General features: G+C 35.4%; 1 protein-coding gene across 7 annotated transcripts in view; it reads right to left on the bottom strand.

Annotated features, from left to right (window-relative positions):
- Window positions 1-22,877, bottom strand: part of LOC144976996 (unconventional myosin-VIIa-like) — a 175,150-nt gene that overhangs the window by 9,994 nt on the left and 142,279 nt on the right. For all 7 annotated transcript variants that reach the window (XM_078921672.1, XM_078921687.1, XM_078921704.1 and 4 more), the window contains 11 exons: window positions 11,823-12,797; window positions 10,558-10,671; window positions 7,613-7,837; window positions 7,071-7,202; window positions 5,966-6,124; window positions 5,259-5,519; window positions 4,596-4,781; window positions 3,736-4,140; window positions 3,349-3,485; window positions 2,601-2,797; window positions 1,954-2,076 (listed from right to left, as the gene is read on the bottom strand). In XM_078921672.1, the coding sequence (XP_078777798.1) occupies window positions 1,954-2,076; window positions 2,601-2,797; window positions 3,349-3,485; window positions 3,736-4,140; window positions 4,596-4,781; window positions 5,259-5,519; window positions 5,966-6,124; window positions 7,071-7,202; window positions 7,613-7,837; window positions 10,558-10,671; window positions 11,823-12,797 (2,914 nt within the window). The remainder of the gene's footprint in view (window positions 1-1,953; window positions 2,077-2,600; window positions 2,798-3,348; window positions 3,486-3,735; window positions 4,141-4,595; window positions 4,782-5,258; window positions 5,520-5,965; window positions 6,125-7,070; window positions 7,203-7,612; window positions 7,838-10,557; window positions 10,672-11,822; window positions 12,798-22,877) is intronic.

Below are 22,877 nucleotides of genomic sequence, written 5' to 3'. Positions count from 1 at the left end.
CAATATTCAAGTTTCAATCAGACCGAAGTCATTGATTAACCTATTGTATTCCATTATTGTAGTTTCAGGTTTCTAAGTTCGGCGAGAACAAATCTGGTAAATCAAAAACAATGTCAAGAGAACTGTTCTAAAACATGTTCCACTCAATTGGATACAATCCGAAATATTCTCAAATCAAATTCTTTGAGATTAACAATCCTGACTTCACTAAAATGCATGTTGAGGTAGTGCATTGTTGCATTTTCATCATGTGATCAATTAATGCCTACATGCTAAAATAAGACTTGAGTAAAGTTGAAAAAAGATAAACTCCACAAAAAAAAGTCTGTTGTATAAATAAAATTTGCACGCACAACTACTTAGGTAAGATTACATAACAATGAAACATCAAAACACGTAAAGCAACGATCTCCAGTGACATTATTTGAGGCTGTGACTAAAGGTTTTGAATTATTATGAAGAGCCATGAAGACAATGATACAATCAACAGTTTAAATGAAATGATGACACTGGTAACAAAAGTATAGTAAAAGAAAAATCTTAATGAACAAGTTCGGTCTTTAAAATATACACACTCCCAAAGCTTGTTTATGTAGTTTTTCTCAATAATTCTATCTAAAAAACATGTTCTTTTAAAGAGAGCTAAGAATATGGTCCAGGTGAGAGATGGAGAGACAAAAGTTGTTGATGTTCACCAATGCTTCATGACGAACTCATCTAGGAAAGTAAAAGTATCTTTCTGTTGTTTCTTATTCTTTCTTATTTTGTTATACTAATGTAGCATTATTGGAAGAAAAAATGTGATTTACATAACATATAACTTGTAGTGACCCGTGACCTTTAGGCACAGCTTCATTTTGTATTTAGATTTTGCATGATCCAACACGATGAAATGATTGACAGAAAATAACAATTGAAATTTGAAAGGAAACTTCAATTTAATCAACGAAGACAGATAATGTGGACGTTTTGGGTCTCTCCTTTATCAACAAAAAACCTTTGTTGCTTAAATTGATGCTTCCATTTTGTTTTCAATTGTTATTTATTCTTCGAGCTTCAAGCAGCAACATTTTCATCATGATTGACAGTGAGACATTCAGCTAAGAAATCGATTGACAAAGAGTTACAAGAAGTTGCAGTTATGGATTGAAAGAATCTTAGTGCGAATATGATGTGGCCTGTATATTTTTATCACATAATTGTAAAATATCAAGATTTAATATTCATTGATACATAAAATGAGAATGTTATATTGAAGTAAGCGAAAATGGGAATTTTTGAGCTTGTATATTACAAAAAAGTGTTTTAAGTCATTGTGAAGAGCAATATAATAGATTTTAGAATAATTCGTGAATTTTCATCTGAGTGTGGGTATATGTGTGGGTGAGAACACATGCATGCATGTGTGTGTGTGAGCATACACGTGAATATGTAAGAGAAATAAAGAGAGAGAACAAGAGAGAGAGAGAGAGAGAGAGAGAGAGAGTGTGTGTGTGTATGTGTGTGTGTGTGCTACTTTGAAAACTATAAACCAGTTTAAAAAGTATTCATGGCAAAATTAAATTAAATTTTATTTGTTGCCAATTGAGTACATAATTTTGGCGCTAAAAGCACACATCTCAAGGATTCTAACATGCGACTTCCCATGTAGCTTTGTCAGTCTACGTGTCATGTGAACAATCAACATTCAACAATGATAGATTTTGTCAATATGCCTGTTAGTCTAAAAATAAGTAAAGTTGACAACACAGTACTGTCTTGAGTACAAAAATACAGAAACCAAGAGGACTTCTTACATCATTTTCATATTTCTTAAAGATATCAAATTTATATTATTTGTTTCTCTTTAAATTAGGAGGAAGGATAGCAGTTTTGATAGTGTTCGCTGTATTTCCAGACACATTGACAAAACTAATAAAAAAAAGGAAACTATGCCAATATTTCAAACTATACCTGGATGGTCGGTGGTTTGTTTCACAAGTTGTAAATAGAATTCGTTACAAATGAAGTCACTCTCCAGGCATCGTTGCATCAAACTTTGTACGAGACCAACATTGTCATGGTCACTTGTATCTTCTGTGTGCAAGCAAGAGAATGAAATTTTTGTTAAGATATCATATTTAATAAACAAATTTTGTTATAGTTGAAATCGTGTTCATTAACATCGCTGATGATGATCGAAACATTTAAGTAAATATAGGTAAATAAATAAATAAATAAATGAATAAATTTATAAACAAAATAAATAAACATTTACGAAAGGAGTTGATTTACAAGTGCAGAATTAGATTGATGGAAATGAGAGAATAAAAAATGAATTCACAAGTCAGCTTCAAATTACATGAAGAGCAGTGACCACCAAATTCCAAGGTTAAGTGGGAATGACCAAATTCAAATGTTTTTACTTTTGCATCAAGTTCATCACAAAATATTATTGCATAATTTAAAAAAAAATCAGTAGCTTTGTTCAGTGGACTTATATTTTACACTCAACCATACATGCACAGATTCTTAGCTTCAGTGTGTTAGTCGCGTGTGTTTATGTGTGCGTAATTATCTTATAACGTTGAGCTGTAAGAGACCTACAATTTGTTATCTACCTGATTCTTCAATGCCAGCATAGACAAGTAAGAGTGTAAACATCCTAACAGCTGACTCTTCCAGACTAGGGTCATGAATTACAGTGAGACTCTGTTTGATTGGAGATTTAGAATATGACCAGTAGTCCACTGAGAACTGGGAACTGCCATCTGCGCTGGATAGACTGCGCAACTTGTCCAGCTTTGTCTTGGTTAATCTGGGGAATTTTTAATAGAATATTAGGACTTCTTATAGAAATGACACAGACCTTGAATGTATAAATCTATTAAATGCCCCTAATTCAGGTGTATTATATCATCATTTAAGGATACTTTTTGATATAAAAGGTATTAAAATGCCTCCCATTCATATATATCATGTCAACATGAAAGTATAATTTTTGACACAAAACTAATAATATCTGTATCACATCTAATACACGCATTAACGCAATTAAAAAGTCAAAGAGGAGGAACAACTACAAAACCAAAAACCACAAAATGATTGAAAATAAAATAACAATATTAACAACAAAAAATGGATGATATTATAATCATGAAGAAGAAAATAAAGAAAGTATTTCAGAAACGTGAAATTCCAGTTGTATATTTATTCTGATTTGACCTGTTATTGGTACTGCGCAATGTTGTCTCACAAATATTAAGCTTTGTAATCAGATATTGTGTGACGTATTTAATATGATCAAAGTGAGATGCGCATAGACAGTCTATAAAAGTGAACATTAAAAATTGGACAGGAAATAAATACCTCCTGAGTGTATTCCTCAAGAATCCTGACCCAGTCTCATTGGAAGGACGCTGCAATATTCGGCTATCTGCAAGTGCCTTCCTGCATCTCACCAATTCCTCATAAAGTTTCAACTTATCTTCATCTGTCATCTTCATCTGAAAATTAAATCAATCATCTTCTTAATCATCATTTTCATCATCGCCACTAGCACCATCATCATCATTATCATCTCTTCATGTACAGGCAGTTTTTTTGGGGTTGTTTTTCAATCGCACAGCAATGACGTAATGTAAATATAGAAATAAACAAAAGAATTAATTATTGTTATAGAATGGAAACGTAAAAAAGCCATTTAAACCCATTAAATAACTCATACTGTTTGAAAATAAATCACATAGATCTCACCTTTTTCATCCCCTCGTTTTCAGTCTTCATCCAAGAAGCGTGACTTGGAGAGTAAGAGGCAATCAAATGTCCAATGTCTTCCTTCTGACTCGTCTCAAACACAAAAGTCTTCTGGGCCAAGTCAGACTGTGCCATATTATACAACTCCAACGTCACGTAGTTATCATTTGGATCAATCAAGATAGACTCAATCTCATTGTATTTGAAATCATGAATTACAGATTTGTCCTTGGCCCGAACAAACTTGATGCCATCCATGTTGACTGCCATTAATGATTCGCTGGTATGTGACCACATGCCCTTGTGCATGATGGGGAACAGTGTACAGCCATACAAAGAGAATTGTTTGACACAAGTCAGGTACCATACTTTGGCTTCAAGCTCTGTCTTCTCTCCACCATAATGCTGAAAAGTGAGAGAGAAAATTGATAAGAGATGTTTAAGTAAAACGAATTTTAAAAACATTTTCATCACTTTAAAACATTTGCAGGTTTCCATTAATACATAGTCATATCCTTTATATCATAACTATGAATAAATTCTAAAAATTCATTTTAATGTATATAAAAATAACTTTATCAAAAAATATACAAACATTTAAAAAAACAAAAACAAGACCAAATCACTGTTTGTTTCCATTTAAACATTTTTAAGGCCGTCTTTTTGTTGTTACCATAGTTCATAAGACCATTCCCCAAAGATATTTTTAAAATCCAACCGAATCGAATCCAAAAATAGTTGCAGCTTAATCAAATGAGAATGATGGTGTATCTAAAACATTCAGTGCATATTTTTTATTTTCTGAGGCATAACAATTACCCACTAATTCTATTTATTTCTTGAAGTAAAAAAGCACTCACCATATGAGCCTTTGCCACTTCCTGGGACCAGTTTCTTCCAGATGAAGCCAGGATACGTTTGTTGAGATACTGATCAGCCTCGCTGTAGCGGAATTCCTTTCCTCTCTGAAAGGGTCCCCAAATGACTTGGGCCTGCAAACCAGCTAGTTGCAAACCAACTTTGTCTGATACGCTGTACTCATCACACTGGAAAAAGAGACACAAGAATAGGAAAGTCATTCATGATTTAGAGATTAAATGCTCATTCTTGAAACAGTTAAGCATATTTTTTTTGAAAAGGTGCTTTGTTTTGTTTACCAACAAGAAAAAAATCGTAAAGAATCATACTTTCTATAAAATACTACCTTGATAATCTTTTTAGGTTCAAAATCATTTGATAATGTTATCAAACTAAATCAATGATATAGTCAGGTCATGCAAATGATTTCCTTTGAAAATGACATTTCTTAAGAGATTTTGAGGTCAATGGCGCAGAGTTTATTTAAGTTTTTGAAGCATTGAATGGACAATAACAATAGGACACTAACCTATTGAAACTTAAAAACAGACAATAACAAACACCCTAAATTTTTTCTAAAATGAAGACAATCTCAAAGCACCAAAATTCTTAAGTGAAAACTACCAGAGCAAGATACTATAAAAATAATTCCCCTTGATTTTTACCTTGACAACTTTGTAAACAGACTCAGCATACAGAAGATGATACTCAATTGGATCATTGGGAATGTCATGGACATGGCGATACACACGCTTCCTGAACACCAACTTGGCATCGATATCTCCTACAGCCATCTTAGGGCCTTTTTTGGACATTGTCTCATATTTAGTGGGCTGAACCCATAAGCTCTCATGGCCTTCCCACTCTGCGAAGATGTCTGCCACATATTCATAGCTCCTTATGAATCTCTCACGATCTCGAGTTTGCTGTTAGGAAATAAAAAATAACGATATTTCACTCAAGTTTCTTTCTCTCTCTCTCTCTCTCTCTCTCTCTCTCTCTCTCTCTCTCTCTCTCTCTCTCTCTCTCTCTCTCTCTCTCTCTCTCTCCTCTCTCTCCTCTCTCTCCATATATTATTATATATATATATAATATATATATATATATATATATATTTCAAATATTACTTATATGAACTAATGGCTGAGGATCCATCAATCTCTGATCTGACTTACCACTTTCACCAAAGAGAACTGTAAAAGCAATATGGAATGGATTTGAGGCCCAAGCAACACCATTGTTACGCCTCTCTTAATGAAACTGATTGTTTTGAACACATTTATTTGATTCCCTGTCATGTTGAACTTGAAAGATTTAAAAGCTTCTGAAAACAAACCTAATTAAAAAAAATAATAAAACAACTTCAAAATACCTCATAAAGAGCCCATCCTTCCACGGACTGGAGACCGATCTTTCTGGCTACTTTCACCAGGACTTCTTGCGTTGTGTCAACAGGGAATAGGCTCACGGCTTTGGTCTTGCCATCCATGAAATACACTTTACAAATGATTGGACTCAGCTTTTGGATGCTCTAGAGTTGGACGAAGGGAAGAAAATCATAATTTGTAGATGACCATACATCCTCCCGCATACAGTGTTTTGAAATCATCATTAAAAAAATAGTATATGGGCCTTTGCATGTGTTCATAATATGATTTGTGTGTGTATGTGTATCTATGTGTGTGTTTAGGGTGGGGCGGGAGTGAGGGTGTGTGAGAATATTTGTGTGAATGTGTGTTTGTGAATATTATGTGTATGTGAGTGTATGAGTGGGGGGGGGGGGGGGGGGGGGGGGGGGGGGAGAGGACACTCATATTTATAGCTAAGTGAAAATGACACATGTTTAAATTATAAATGACTGAAATGTGAATCTGTCTTATGCAAGAGGAGTATTAGATATCTCCTGTCATAAATCATGTTCAATTTGTCGTGTGTTTAAATTATTATTACGTATTGATGTAACCCTATTGAAATTTGCTTACTTTTTGCATCAAGCATCTTTCATTTTGTAGTAAATCAAAGCTGAGATCTATGTCAAAGGGTCTGCACGTCAAACCACTGATATGGTTAATGCTGGATTATAACATTTTTAAAGCTGTTGATATACTATATTGGTATTCGAACTATGCATTTTCACTTGAATACATCAGGATTTTGATTGGTGCTGTTGAGGGAGGTCAATGAGTAGATGTGCATTCTGTCCTTGGCACTTACACATATTATTATACTACTCGACTTAGGTGTTAAGAAGTACTTCCTGTAGGCTAAATTGTACAAATGGTGGTGCAAAATAATAGATCACCAAACCAGTAATATGTACTTTATAAAATGAAAATGTGGTTTCATATATCCTGCTGGGGAAATAAATGAAGTAATTTAAATTGCAAGAATCATGGTAAGAACGTGGAAAACTCAATATAAATGTAAAAGTGTGCTTAACCCATTTACGAATCAAATCAATTCTGTACTCTGCTCACCATAATTTCAACAGAGGATGGCGGCAATTTTCTGGCTGTGGCTCGGGGAATGGTCAAGTGTCTGTAGCACATCATAGCGAATCGACCTCCAATAGGATCTGAACAGTTTCTCTTCACATATGACAGTAGGTACTGAAATTATAAAGATTGAAAATCAATGTCTTTACAATTCAGTTTCTTGGAAGATTAAATTATTACTAAAATAACAGTCACCATAATTGGCATCATTATAAAGTCATCAATGTCTAACTTAATATTATTTTGTCAATTTATACTGCTTTTATCCTCATAATCACAACCACTACTATTATCACATCATCACCATCACCATCATTATCATTCCCATCATCATAATAATCATCATTATTGTGGCTTGACTCAGAAGAGGTCCATTACATATATATATATATATATATATATATATATATATATATATATATATATATAATATATATATATATATATATATATATATATAAATAAATAAACAACCCAAAGCATCCCTCTTATACTGATGAAATAGTCTTTAAATAAACATCTACCTTGTGGAAGTTTTTGGAAGGGGTGAAAGCAGCGGTACAAAGACACATCAGAATCCAGGCCTGTTTCAAAGACTCTGGTTCGGGATTCTCATTTGTCTGTCTGAGAAGCTGGACTAGGATTTCATCCCTAAGCTCAAGGCGGTTGATTCCAGCTTTGACAATCATCTGGACGGTATTCATGGCATTAGTATCTTTGGTCTCATCTCTGATGAATTTTGTCAGCTCCTGTGGACATATGCACCAGATATACAAAATAAAAATATTAAACAAAACGAACATAAAATATTGACCAAAACCTACCCCCCCCCCCCTTCCACTTCCTAAAAAAAAAAAGAGAAAAAAAACTAAAAGTAAACATCTGAGACAATAGAGTGTTTTCAATCCCTAGCTTTCTTGACAGGATATTGAACCAATGATTTCTTGGTGTCAGTGCAACTGTGCTATGCATTGCATCCTAAACTTTTTAAATAGAAAGTTGACCTATTATCAATTGTGATAATAATACAATATACAATATATATTGAGTGCGAGAAGTAAAACTGAAAAATCATAGAAGCGTGCAGCGGCTAGGTTATAAATGATGAAAGTATGAAATTTTACAATAATTAAACTCATTGAAAAATGAAAACTTTATGATTGAATAAATGCACCACCTATTTGCCATATCGAAGATTTGGGAGCTTATTAAGAAATGTTGATGCCATCTGTAGATCTCTCGTGGATAGTTTTTTTTTTTTGTTATCCCATTGATTTTCAAATGTAATATTGATATTAATCCCATGCGTTTGGAGTTGACTCTTTTAAACCTGCCTCTTTGTCAAACTTTCTACGACTCTTATTGGTCGAGTTGGACATTATTGGCCAAATGCTGTAATCCACTGGATTCAAGTCAGGACTAATTAGAGGCTATTTATCTTTTTGAAATAAATCAAATGTGATTTCTGCTTAGTATTAAAAGTGTGTAATACTTTGTAAGAAGAAAAGTTAATCCAGACTCTACTCCAATTAGTAATTATTTTTTTAACAAAATGGGGCAACGTCATATTCTGGTCACAGCAACACTTAACATGTACGGCATAACATTTCATGATTTTTATACAATTTTGGTGTAACCAGCATGGTTTGTTAACCAATTGAGGATTTTTTAGCAAGTACAAACTTAAGGTAGAGCCCCTTGTTGCTTGTAAATTTTCAAATAGTTCTAATTTCTGCTCAATATTGAAACAACGCCATACTTTTTCCAGCTTTTTTTTTCTTCTTACTTTCTCATTCCCTACATATTTCAGAATTTATTTTATTTTGTTATTTAAGTGTTACAGAACAAGCAACAGTTAGTGATTTAAACATAATAATCGTATATATCAAAAGTGTTATCAAGCCACCTAGGAAGGTAGTGGTCAGTTTATAATTTAAAACTAAAAGAATCTTTCATTGGACCAGAAGGTTTGAGGACCTTGAAAATAGAAATCCTGCCGATGGTTTGCATACAGACAGGCAAAGTTATTGCTGTATCGATCTGTTATATATGAATACGATTATTTTGGTACATTTAATATGTTCCATCTCCTCCGGAGAAAAAAATGAAAGAAGAAAAAAGAAGCTTGAATTAAAAATAAAAGTATATCTGAAGTACTCGAGTATATATAAATTTCCTATAGGCAATTTTTAAAATACACTCTCAGAACTAAAGTAGCTAAATCAGTGGATTAACAATGTCAATATTTGTTGAATATAGAATAATATAATTGAAATGTCACAACACCAAATGGGATTGTTGATATGAAAGGTAGCATTAAAGACAGAGCATTTTCAGAATTAAAAAAAACAAACCCTGAAATATTGGACGTTCAACAGTAAAACATCTAGCAGAGTTTACAGTATCATTTATTGCACACAACATATCTTATTTATGATAGCAGTAACAAGACTGTGATAGCTATATAACGGCAATAATAATATATTTTGACAATACAACAAAACATAGAATGCTTGATATTCATGTGATGTAAATCGCTCTTTGTAAGGTAATTTTAAAAATAAGCATAACTATAGTAAGACTTAGCAAGAAGTGTAAGAAAGTGTAAGATGTCAGAAACAAAGCTGCAGAATATGACAAACTCATTTTAAAATGGCTGCTGTATCATATATAAAAACAAGAGTGAAATAGAGTTTGTTTTTTTTTTTAAATATCACAATCTATGGTCTTAACTACATTTCATTTAATTAACATTATTCGAACATTTTTAATGGGTTAGTTAGAGGCAAAGGATGGATGTATATTGATAGAAAAATAAGATCTATTTTGAAGATATTAAATTCGAAGGGAAGTGGTGAAAGAAAAATATATGGCGATCAAATTTTGTCCAAAATGTCAATACGAAGCCAGATAAATAAGTAAATAGGGTTGATATCATTTTTTCCTAATGCACTTTCACTTCCCATGAGTCCATTGTTTAAGGTAGATTTCATTATAAGATATACTCGCTCAAAAATGTTAATACATGATGCGATGATTTGTTCAAAATTACCATTATTGTGTAAAGAGAACAACAATAAGCCTGTTAAATCAAATGTTAGATGTCAATCTCAATTGCTTTCAAACCTAATCAGTGCCCTGATTACTTGCAAAGTTGTAATTTCACACCTCACAAAGAGAAGTCACAACTGTACCACATGAAAGCCAAGTTAAGAGTAAACTCCTGTATAGTGTTAAATAGCCTCAATACTATTCCCAACAACGCAAAGGTTATTTACAATTAATTACAATTTTAGTGCACGTTGCAGTAGCTGCACAAGAAAAGCCCATTTAATTGAACGGAGGGAAGTCATGTGATCAATGCTTTAGAAAGAAGAGAGGCTGAATAATGATTATACGGATGCATTGAAAAGATAATGATTCACGTCACGATAAAGGAGATCGTTGAAGCCAGGAGAAATACAGTTACCTTGAAAATGTTGCAAGCTTGTATAATATTCTCCATGTCGTGGAGATGGAGGTGAGAGGTTGGAATGACTCCATGCTTGTTGAACTTGAGCATGTCCTCCTTGCTCAAATAGTCCTGTTTTGGGCAGGGGTAAAGGGAGGACACATGAAAGGCACAACGTGTAAGCATTGAACAAAATCATGTCGTGTGGCGATCGCTCAGCAGTGTGAATTGTAAAGAAAAAAATCTACAAAGCTTAAGTTCATTGCGTTTCCCTACATTCAAGATCGTCCTTGATTTATCGATCTGAAAGTGATTTTAATTTAACATTGTAAATATTTACCCCCCCCCCCCCCCCCCCAAAAAAAAAAAAGAAAGAAAAAGACACCTCCTTTAAATCCGAGTGCTCCATTAGACATTCTGACAATAATGTACGTAATGGAGTCTATAAATTATGTAGGTACATTAATTTAATTGCAAAATGATCGCAACCAAACAAAATATTTATATCGATGAACACAATAGCACACAACCATCAAAACAACATGAATATGTCACGGCCCCACTCACCTGCCGAGTTTTTATATACCGATATCTTTAAAGAGTTGGGTTCCACAATGTATTTTAAGATTCTTCTGTGATAAATTGGATTTGAGACCCATCGTCAAACAAAACTCACAACAGTCAAGGCTCAAATAATGAAAAACTAGACGGCCATTTCATACCTTCTATACCATAAAACGATAACAATTTAATGAGGACTCTGATAGACGATCATCTCCCCCCCCCCCCCCTTCTGATTTTTCACGCACCCGATCGTCTAATAGGCCGGCCACATACAATAATAATAATAATAATAATAATAATAATAATAATAATAATAATAATAATAATAATAATAATAATAATAATAATAATAATAATATAATAATAATAATAATAATAATAATAATAATAATAATAATAATAATAATAATAATAATAATAATAATAATAATAATAATAATAATAACAAAATTGCAAAAACCAAAAAAAAAAACAAACAAACAAACAAACAAAAAAACCCAAAAACAAACAAAAAACAAAATAAACAACCAATTAACGGTGAGTTTTTTCATCCATTTTTAGAATCTACTATAAACATATAACATTGACAATAGTGATAATTTGTGCTTTTTTTTTTCTCTTCCAAAATAAAATGCGGTGCAATAACAATGAATGATGATATTTAATAAATACCACATATAAATATTTAGAAAAAACTAAAATGAAATTATTCTACTTACATTGAATGAAGGTTGTTTTCCTCTCTTTTTCAAAGTTTTGATAATCGTACCGCCGGCATCTCTCTCGTGGTCGTTGAAAAACTTATCGGCATACTCCAAAATATCAAATAATGCATCTGGTTCCTGGAAAGCTTCGCCAAGCTCTCGTGCAGGTGATGGTTCCGACGCTGGACTGAGAAGGTCGGTGGAGGGTTGATTCATTAAGTGGCTCAATCTTTGCCTCGTTGTAGGGGACAACTGGCCCAGTTCTCGATCAATTTTAGGCAGGCCCGGTTCGGGAGACTCGCTGCTGATTCTTAGCGCCATGCTTGACCGGGGTGTGTTGGGAATAGAAGGTGGGAACTGGCGAGGAATCGGGGGCACAGCGGGTGGAGTAGGAGAGGGAGTCTGAAAACCGCCATTGACTAGCGAATTGTGTATAGTTCTGTGCACCTCGCTGAGCTCGGCATATGGATTTTCTCCAGCGGCGGGGGGCGGTGGTAAAGGATCACCCGCTGGGAGGTTGGCGAGCTCTTGGGATGTTGTTAGACTAGCGGGAGGGGGTGGTGGAGGTGGAAGGAGTCCTTCTGAGGCGGATGAAATCCTGGGAGGCGGTAGAGGTGGGGTGGATCCTCTATCCCGGAATACTGTGTGGAGAGGTGGTGGTGGCTGAATGCAGGATGAAATGAAGGCGGTGGCTTGGCTGACCCCTGGTGGCGGGGTCACGGGCGTCGGGAATTCGGGCGCGTGGTGTTCGCCGTGTCCATTTGTAAGAGATGGTGGCGGTGGTGGAGGTGGTGGAGGTATACCTGGCCCATCCAATGACGGCGGCGGTGGAGGTGGTGGTGGGGGTGGCGGTGGTACACCAGTAGAAAGGTTGGAGGAAGTTGGTCTTGAACTGCTCTTTTCAGATCCTGAACTATCGAACTCAGCGATTGATTTGTCTACTTCTCTTAGGGCTGATTCTATTTCGTCATGGTGTGTTGTTTTAAAATCCTGCAAAGAAAATCGAAAGAAAATCAGGAATTTAGTCTATAGCAAAATAAGTATCACTACAAACAGAAGGAAAGATGGATACCATGTGGAAAAAGGCTCAACGCAAAAATGTGTGACACCGTCTCAGCTCTTAGTAAACATTTCTATTAAAATTTCTCCAGTGGAAAGTGACTGATCGGGCAGACAGACACGATTTTAAGAAAAGTATATGAACTGATCGACAGAGAGATCAAAGAGAGAAAAATGAATGAACAAATAAATAAAAGATGGATGGAAAAATTGATAAACAGAAAAACACACACATACACACAAACACACACACACACACACACACACAAACAAGCACGCACGTACGCGCATGCGTATGAGTGTTGTTAATGTCTTTTACAGTAGCGTATTCGGCGCTTTGACGAGCGAAACTGGACTGTTGACCATACAAAATGTACACCACAAATTGTGGTCAGTAAAACATTGAGAAAGACACAATCACCATTTTTACTCATTCAATTTTAATGATACTGTAATAATATATTAGGTACGTTTGCCTTAACGATAACCCAAAATACTATGGCTCTATAATTGTTATATAAGAAAAAAAAAAAAGACAACGAAAAAAAAAATTGTAAATCAACCGAAAAAAAAAGACCTCCATTACAACGATGATAAATGAGTCTATAATACGAGTAATTTCAGGATTCTGCTGAATCAGACTCTGTTTTCAATTATTTTAACGAAAGCGTTTATATAAATAGAAAAATCTAATCACAGCTAAAATCAAGCACATCGGGAATAGCTAAAGAAATTTAACCTTAGATGATCTAAGGGACTGTAATGCTAAAATTATAGCGCGAAGGAGGGAAAGACAGCGAAATTAATAGCTTTGATTTTAACCGATCCTCTGCCTTGATTTAGTCTGATAACCGTAGAAGACAAAAGTTATTTAGATATCGGCTATCACTAACAAACGTTCAACGGTTCCATTTCTTTTCTTAACTCCCCCGCTCCTTCCCTCTTCCAACAACACCCCCCCCTCCCCCCCCCCCCCACACACACACACTTTTTCTTTTGGTTTGTTTTAAATTAAATGTCCCGTTAAGCATGAATTGCTGACCTTTTTTTTTTTTTGTTAGAGGCAGGTTCCAAGGCTCTTCTGACTTTGTGGGAAAATTGAGTTCTACTTTTGAATTCTATTATGCCCTTTCGCCACGACATTGTAAGAAATCGTCGCCTCGGCATTCCACGAAGGAATATTATAGATAATTCATCAAAAAAGATGTCTGATGTCAACAGGAATCACCCATGTTGTCCAAGTGAGAAAATCGGGGGTTAATATCTTGCTCAAGGAAAAAGAAAACGAAAGTGCCTGAAGCGGGGCTCGAATCCGGTCACAGTGCAATGGCTTAACCACTCGGCCACTTCTATAGAGTTCTAATAATTGAGTTAAATTTTTGAATTATGTAAACTATAAATCTTTCGTGGCCGTTACTTTTTAATGTTTGGGTTGCCGTGATGTGTGAATAAGGGAGGTTCCGAGGTCCAAGGTTTGAGAGTTTTGCTAGGATGAGGTTCATTTAAATGGATTGGTATTTGAAGGCGAGTTTGGTAGATAGACAGATAGATAGATAGATGAAGAGAGAGAGAGAGAGAGAGAGAGAGAGGGAGAGAGAGAGAGAGAGAGAGAGAGAGGGGGGGGGTGGGGTGGGGGGGGGGTGGGTGATACCATCACAATAATCATCTCCATCGCCTTAATATCCCACGTCCATTACTACCACGAACCCCGGCGTCGTCGTCATCATCATCACCAACATCCTCCTTATCCCCCTTCTCATCATCATCATCATCATTATCATAAGCTCTCACTGAAGAGAGACTCGAGAATTATAAAAAATATATTGTGACGAAGGATATATCATTTAAATGCACGAATACATTCTACTCTCCAGGGTTTCGAACACGATACCGGTAAAATATTGCGATATTTGTAAAGGGAATTGAAAAGAAAAGCAAAGCACTGAAGTTTCCGAAAGACACGGGGAGAAAATAATGAAAACACAAATCTCAAGGGAAAAGCGAAATCTTACAGACAGCTCCTGTTAAGTCGATGGCCAACAACATTTAGACACAAGAGATACAATCACACACACACACACACACACACACACATACACACACAAACACACACACAGACACACACATACATACATACATAACCGCCGTCATCAATTCCACTACCATCACTGCCACCACCATCATCATCACCACTACCGTTACCGACATCCATTATCATCACCACCACAGCATCCACCACCACCATCGCCAGCCACCACATATCACCACCAACACAACCATGATCATCAGCATCACCACTACCACCAACAATAAGATCACCATCACAACCGTATGCGCATTGACCAACACAACACCCTCACCACCACTGTCATTACCACCACTACCACTACCAATACCATCATCACCACCACCAACAACAACAACAACAACCATCATCACCACCACCCACCACAACCATCATCATCATCATCATCATCATCATCATCATCAACGACCAACACAACACCCTCACCACCACTGTCATTACCACCACTACCACTCACTACCAATACCATCATCACCAAAACAACCAACAACAACAACCATCATCACCACCACCCACCACAACCATCATCATCATCATCATCATCATCATCATCATCATCCTCATCATAACAACCAACATCGCCGCCGCCACCGCAACCACACATAAAATACCACAATCATCGACACGACCAACTCCATCATTATCACCCACCTCTAGCGACACCATCATAATCATCAGCTCCACCACCATACCGCCCATCTTCACCATCACCACCACCACTACCTTCACGACGACCACACCAGGAAGAAAGCTAGATCGAATTCCGATGGATTGGTTGTGTACACTGATTAGGTTACTGTAATGACAGATCTATAGTACGCGGACAAAAGAGGGGAAAACTGAATAAAATATATAAACCGGAGATAATTTAACTTTCATTTATCGTAATAATCTTTAAATACTCTGTACACATTTCATTCGCTTAATCAGGCCTAAGAAATACCATATCAATTCCTTTATCAGACATTCCAAATTGCAAATCACATTTGCCCCCCCCCCCTCTCTCTCTCTCTCTCTCTCTCTCTCTCTCTCTCTCTCTCTCTCTCTCTCTCTCTCGGTCAAGTAAGCGGTTCAACCAACCGGATAACCATGTAATTTAAGCAACTATTCCTGTTTGTTCCTCGATCGATGCTATGTCTCTTGGTAATCGACGTTTGTTACCTCGAGATGAAAAGGAAATCATACATGGAAATAAATTGATGAAAGACGATATAATAGAAAAATTCCATTGCACAAGAGATAATCACAATGCGATGTAAAATACGCGTACCTCCATGAATATAGATCTATATATAATATATATATATATATATATATATATATATATATATATATAATATATATATATATATATATATATATATATTTATCTATTTTTTAAATATTTTTTTTTACTTATTCACATAATTCCAAACTGTGATAGTACCGACTAGGTGATAACAGCCATTGTTTTAAGCATTTAATTTAGATCTGAAAAAGTGTGTATGAAACATAAGAAAAGAAGCATCGAATAATAATAATAATAATAATAATAATAATAATAATAATAAATAATAATAATAATAATAATAATAATAATTAATAATAATAATAATAATAATAATAATAATAACAATAATAATAATAATAATAATAATAATAATAATAATAAATAATAATAATAATAATAATAATAATATCAGCTTTCCTTGAGGAATTTTATTTCTTGGATTTTACTGGCAATGTTTTATACACACTTCTCAGAGCTTTATCGTTCCCCAGTGCATGCTCCCTACTTTTTGTTACTGTTTTAAGCATTGTTGAGTGTGATCACAGAATTACTGGAAAATTCAAAAATTATAAACCTTTTACAGAATGATATTACGAGAAACTTGCCAATCTTTTAAATTAAGGGTAATTTTATCACCCGCTCACTGAAATTATTATTTATAAAATCTACTAAGGCATAATGATCGGTTACTTGATGTGAGGAATCGCCATCTGGGCGCTCTGTTACCAGATTTATTTGCGCGCACCTACATACTTTATTACTGGACCGATTTTATCATTGAAGGAGCAAAAGACTCGTCTTGATCTATGCTAATTTCCGCAACACAGAAATATAATAATTGAAATAGACGAATGCCTGTTAATAGCCTTTATTTCCCTGCAAATTTTGCGAGTTCTCCGTCAGTGTTATAAAATAACCATATGAAACAGGACCCGTTGCTAACTGAAAAGGGAAGGAATATGTTGTAAACATAATTTGTTTTGGTTTTAATGAGTGGAGTGTTAAGATAAAAGAGTAAAGATAAAAATCCAAAACGAATGTCACGATCGAAATAAAGAAGTGACAGCCATTTTAAATAAGTCGACCAATCTCTCTCTCTCTCTCTCTCTCTCTCTCTCTCTCTCTCTCTCTCTCTCTCTCTCTCTCTCTCTCTCTCTCTCGTGTCCTCGCAAATGAAAATTTAACTCACGAACAAGATAATTAAGTGAATCGAGTATTGGGCAATATGTGGGTCACTATTGATGTGACGAAATACAGAGGGGAGAGAGAGAGAGAGAGAGAGAGAGAGAGAGAGAGAGAGAGAGAGAGAGAGAGAGAGAGAGAGAGAGATGTACTATTGGCTGGAGTGACTGTTTTTGGAAGGCAATTTATCGGACGATAATCAGAGTATTAAAGTCATGGCCTGATTATAACACCAATACTCTGTAGTTCAATGACAAATCATCGTTCTACTATTGGTCAGAAAATATTATACTCTTATTATTATTGATATATTGAAATGATCCCCAATTGAAAAAAAAACCACAATAAAATAAACAAAAGCACACAAAAAGGAAAAATAAAACCAACACAAAAAGCAAAAAACAAAAAACAAAAAAAAAAAAACACAAAAAAAAACACACAAAAAACAAACAAAACAAACAAACAAAAAACAAAACAAAAAAACAAAAGACAAAACAAAACAATAACCAAAAAATAATAATAATAAAAATAAAATAAACATCAAGAAAACAAAAAACAAACAAACAAACCAAAAACAAACCCCAGACCTTTCGCGACTCTTATGGAGGTGTACTTTGACTAGGTGGAGGTCTTTTTAATTATTATTTAATCCATGGGATGAAGTTATAGCTTTCTTGGTCAATCTGAAAAAGGCGTTTTGACATTGTACAGCAGTACTGTTTCGTGACACCGCATCGGCAGACACGAGCATTTTGACTGACATTATTACTCCATGGTTCAATCTTTCTAAAGAAAAAAAATACAGAAGTCATAATAATATAGAAGCTAGAGTCAAGGCAAGAGAGAAGGGAGGAAAAAGATATTTTCTCAAAAGATGTGATGATCGTTTGATTAAGTGTTGAAAAATTTATTTGTCGTTTGAGGAACGCAGTGTTTTGGTAAGATTTAAAATAATATAGGCTATTTGAAAATCTTAAAATGAAATAAAGATGGAACGAAATTGACTCAGCTCTTTGTTATTGTTTTAGACAGCCACTTTAATGATTTATTCTCACTAAATTCTATCAATCAGACTATAAACATTTAAGGTGTACACATAGTTTTATGTGTAGGTACGTTATATCCGACTGACAGATGTGAGGTTGTTTTTTTTTTAGCTAAACGCATAGCATCAATAAAACGATATGTAACATTCCCAAGATTTGTATATGTTTTAAGAGACTGAGGAAAATGGTAGAGGCAACTGGATGGGTAAAAAGATGAGCATGGATAGGTGAATTGAGCACGGCAAGTTGTTAATAGATGCCAGGGTTGGAGCATGGTGAGTGAAATAATGGGTGGTTAGAGATGGATGAGTGCATTACGGATACTTATTTGGAATAATAGATCTCTATATTGTGTGGGGATGTGATGGGGAATGAGGGGCGAGAGGGGTTGGGGGTCAATTGTGGAAGTATAGCATCGAAGGTGAAAAAGACCTATCATCCGGAAAATATTATGTATTGTGAATGGATATCGTAAATAAGGTTGGTAACTCTGACCTGCTAACCCCCCCCCCCCCCCCCCCCCCCCCCCCCCCAATAAAAAAATCAAACACAAACAACAATGAAAAGAAAACAACCATAAAAAAACAAAAAACAAAAACCAAAAACAATAGCAATGAAAACCGAAAACAGACAAAAATAAAACAAAATACAATTAAAAACAAAACAAAACAAAACAAAACAAAAACCCCAAAAAACAAACGTGTGTAATATAAGAGTCTATACAGAAACTCCTCAAAGGACCTATACCAGGAGCACTTGCGATCCTGTTGAGCTCTATAGCCATTCGGTCTTGTGCCATGACGTAAAAGTTCGATGTCTTTTGTAGTTGTTTCCAGGAGACTATCCAATGTGTTATACTGATCCTTGGATTTGGTGAGAGAATAATAAATGTGCATCTGAGGTCTTCCAAGAGGTTGAAACTCAAGCAAATGGTGTGTTACTTACTGTTTCATCATTGGGATGTTGACATAAATGGACAGGTCAATGAAAAAAGGAAAACGACAAATTACTCAAATCTGGAGTGCCCAAGTTGGAGCGCAAAGCATTATGCTTTTGGCCACCTTGCTTGTCAAATCAGGATGATTATTCATGGTTACGTCTCCGAATTATAATAATCGAAGCTGAACTTTTTGTTTGTTTGTTGTTTTTTTTTTTTTGTTTTTTTTTTTTTTGGTTTACCTGATAGTGGCAAATACCGTCTCGCAAAAGAACTGGACAAACTTTGTATTGGACAATCCATTAAAAAGACGATAATGATAGGAATCACCATTACTATCAAGTCATCACATCAGGGGTCAACAATTCCCCCGTCCACGGAAAACGAAGAACAACAGATAACACTCCCCCCTAGTCATCGGATTGGTTAGCAAAAGGAACTTTACACACACATACACACACACACACACACACACACACACACACGCATACGCATACATATATATGCTTAGAAATATAACGAATTCAGCCTATACTTTGGCCAAGTGGATGGGTTGGTGGGATCAGTTGTGTTATTGGGAAGTCGGTGTACTAACTGAATAGAGTGATACAACGACGAAAAGGACATAATATGATTACTCCTAAAGCGTGTGGATAGATTGAGGACACGAAAGAAAGATGGCGGGTAAATTAGCGGTGTCCCTTTGGTTATACGATCAATACTCATTGCTTAACCACTAAACGTAACTCTGTACTGAAACAAAATATCGCATCTCTAACTGTCTAACACACACACACACACACACACACACACACACACACATAATAATAATAATAATAATAATAATAATAATAATAATAAAAAAGAATAATAAGAAGAAGAAGAAAGAAGAAGAAGAAGAAGAAGAAGAAGAAAGAAGAAAGAAGAAGAATGAGGAAATGAAAAACGAAAAGAAGAAGAAAGAATCAAAGACTCGAAATTCCGCTGTCTTTTGAAATGTTGACTAAAAAACTGAAAGCTCCTATAAAAATGTCATCATACACTTAAAATCCAGAACAGAACATAACAAAATAAGTTCCATCAAACCTAACCCTACTAGAATGGGATGTGACAATCGCTCGAAAATCAGAGAGAAACTGATAAAAGAATGAGACGGTTAACCCCCCCCCCCCCATACATAGATAAAGATAGATAGATAGATAGATAGATACATAGATAGATAGATAGATAGATAGATAGATAGATAGATAGATAGATAGATAGATAGATAGATAGATAGATAGATAGATAGATAGATACGAGTCCGAGCACTCTTGGCCATTTATAATATCCCTTAGTGTTCAGAAGCATATTGTGCCAAGCTGCACCGATAAGGCGTTGTCCGTCGAAACATTCTGTTTGCAAATTATATTCTAGACAGATAGATAGATTGGTAGGAAGAAAGAGATATATAGATAGATATATAGATAGATAGATAGATAGATAGATAGATAGATAGACATATGATAGATAGATAGATAGATAGATAGATAGAGAGAGAGAAAGAAGAGAGAGAGAGAGAGAGAGAGAGAGAGAGAGAGAGAGAGAGAGAGAGAGAGAGAGAATGAAAAGACCGAAATTCCGCTGTTCTGTTCTGGAAATGTTGACTTAAAACGGAAATGCTCTTAAAAAATTGCATCATAACACTTAAATCCAGAACAGAACATCTAACAATTATAATGTTCCATCAAAAAACACTAAAGCCCTACGTAAATGGGATGTGACAATCTCGGCTTCGAAAATCAGAGAGAAACTGATAAAAGAATGAGAAGGTTAACCCCCCCCCCCCCCCCCCCCCCCCCCCAAAAATAAAAAAAATAAGGACACGAACTTTCATAAATTTATGTAAAAGCATGATAGAGCACATTAACTATAATTTGAGCTGAGAACATAATGTCATGATTACCTCATTATATTCTGACAAATTTTCTATAAAAGCCGAAAAATGAGAATTTGACGTGACCAAGATTACAGATAGGGTGAAAATTCCTGCTCAGAAATAATCCACTTTTTGATTAAAATTTTCCCCACCATTTTTCTCATGACAGACACGCAAACATGTTACATGATTATCAACTCAGGGAAAATCGTGTTGACAATGAACAACACTTCATTTATTTGACTTTCAGGGCTTTCTAGTTTTTATTTGCTTCAGATACTGTGTTGTGACGTAACCGCAAAATTTGGTGAGCGGAGAAATGAAAATTACTTTCTGTTTATCGAGTTATCAATTCGCCAGTTAACTGCCGTATTCTTCGCCAAGTCCCAGGTTTGAGAGTTTTTGCCAAGAAGAGGGTCATTTATTAAATCGATCGATATTTGAAGGACATGTTTTCTGGACGAATTTTACAATAAGCGTCTTTTACAGAGTACGACAGTTAACTGGTTATAAAATAGAATGATGGAATCAAATCGCTGTTGTGACCCACACAATATTGTGGGTATGAATCCTGGTGATAGTCTCTTTTTTATCACGAAAAAAGGTGAAATCAAGATGACCCACAAGCACGTCACACTCTAGTTCTAGCCCCTGTCATATTTAAATTCACTTCTGTTGCTTTCATGACATAGACACGCGTGACGTTAAAGTAATGAAATCCTTAAAATAAACAAGGTATACATTTCTTGTCGAGCACTAATTCAAAGTTTGGTCAGAAGGGAATGAGAGGGTGGTGGTGGTGGTGGTGGTGGTGGTTGGATGGAGAAATGAAAATTCGAGTTACTGAACCTAATTCTTAAAATTCGTTTTGTCATGAGACAGTTTGACACCCCCCCCCCCCCAACCTCTCTCTCTCTCTCTCTCTCTCTCTCTCTCTCTCTCTCTCTCTCTCTCTCTCTCTCTCTCTCCCCACACTCACAGCTATCGGCAATCTTGCAACGTCTTTGCACCACTAAATCTTCCTTGTTCATTTCTTACGAAATCTCCCCTTCGACACATTCAAAAGTTTAATTTTTTGCCGATTATCCTACTCTGTTATTTTACAAAATCTCGACAGTGTCAAAGCCGACACCTTCATTCTCACAGCACGTCCCCGAATAGACTATAATTTAGAGTGAGACTTTGAAGCTGAGCTTATGAGGGAAACAAATCAAAATAAATGCTCTCTCTCTCTCTCTCTCTCTCTCTCTCTCTCTCTCTCTCTCTCTCTCTCTCTCTCCCTCCCTCTCTCTCTCTCTCTCTCCTCCCTCTCTCTCTCTCTCTCACTCTCCCCTCTCTCTGTGTGTCTCCATCTATCTATCTATCTATCTATCTATCTATCTATCTATCTATCTATCTATCTATCTATCTATCTATCTATCTATCTATCTACTTATCCGTCTGTCTTTAAAATGTATTCCCGCCAGTTTTCGATAATAAGGTGACTGAATAATTAACCCAGCAATACCATGTTTTTTTTTATCCTTCATTGACTTTCCACCATTATAATTGTAAGATGATGATGATGATGAT

The sequence above is a fragment of the Berghia stephanieae genome, chromosome 1 (assembly GCF_034508935.2).
Source record: "Berghia stephanieae isolate SIO BIC M18660-M18661 chromosome 1, UCSD_Bste_1.3, whole genome shotgun sequence".
NCBI classification, from domain to species: Eukaryota; Metazoa; Mollusca; class Gastropoda; order Nudibranchia; family Aeolidiidae; genus Berghia; species Berghia stephanieae.
Note: the sequence above shows the minus strand (reverse complement) of the source record. Positions and strands in the feature narration are given on the sequence as shown.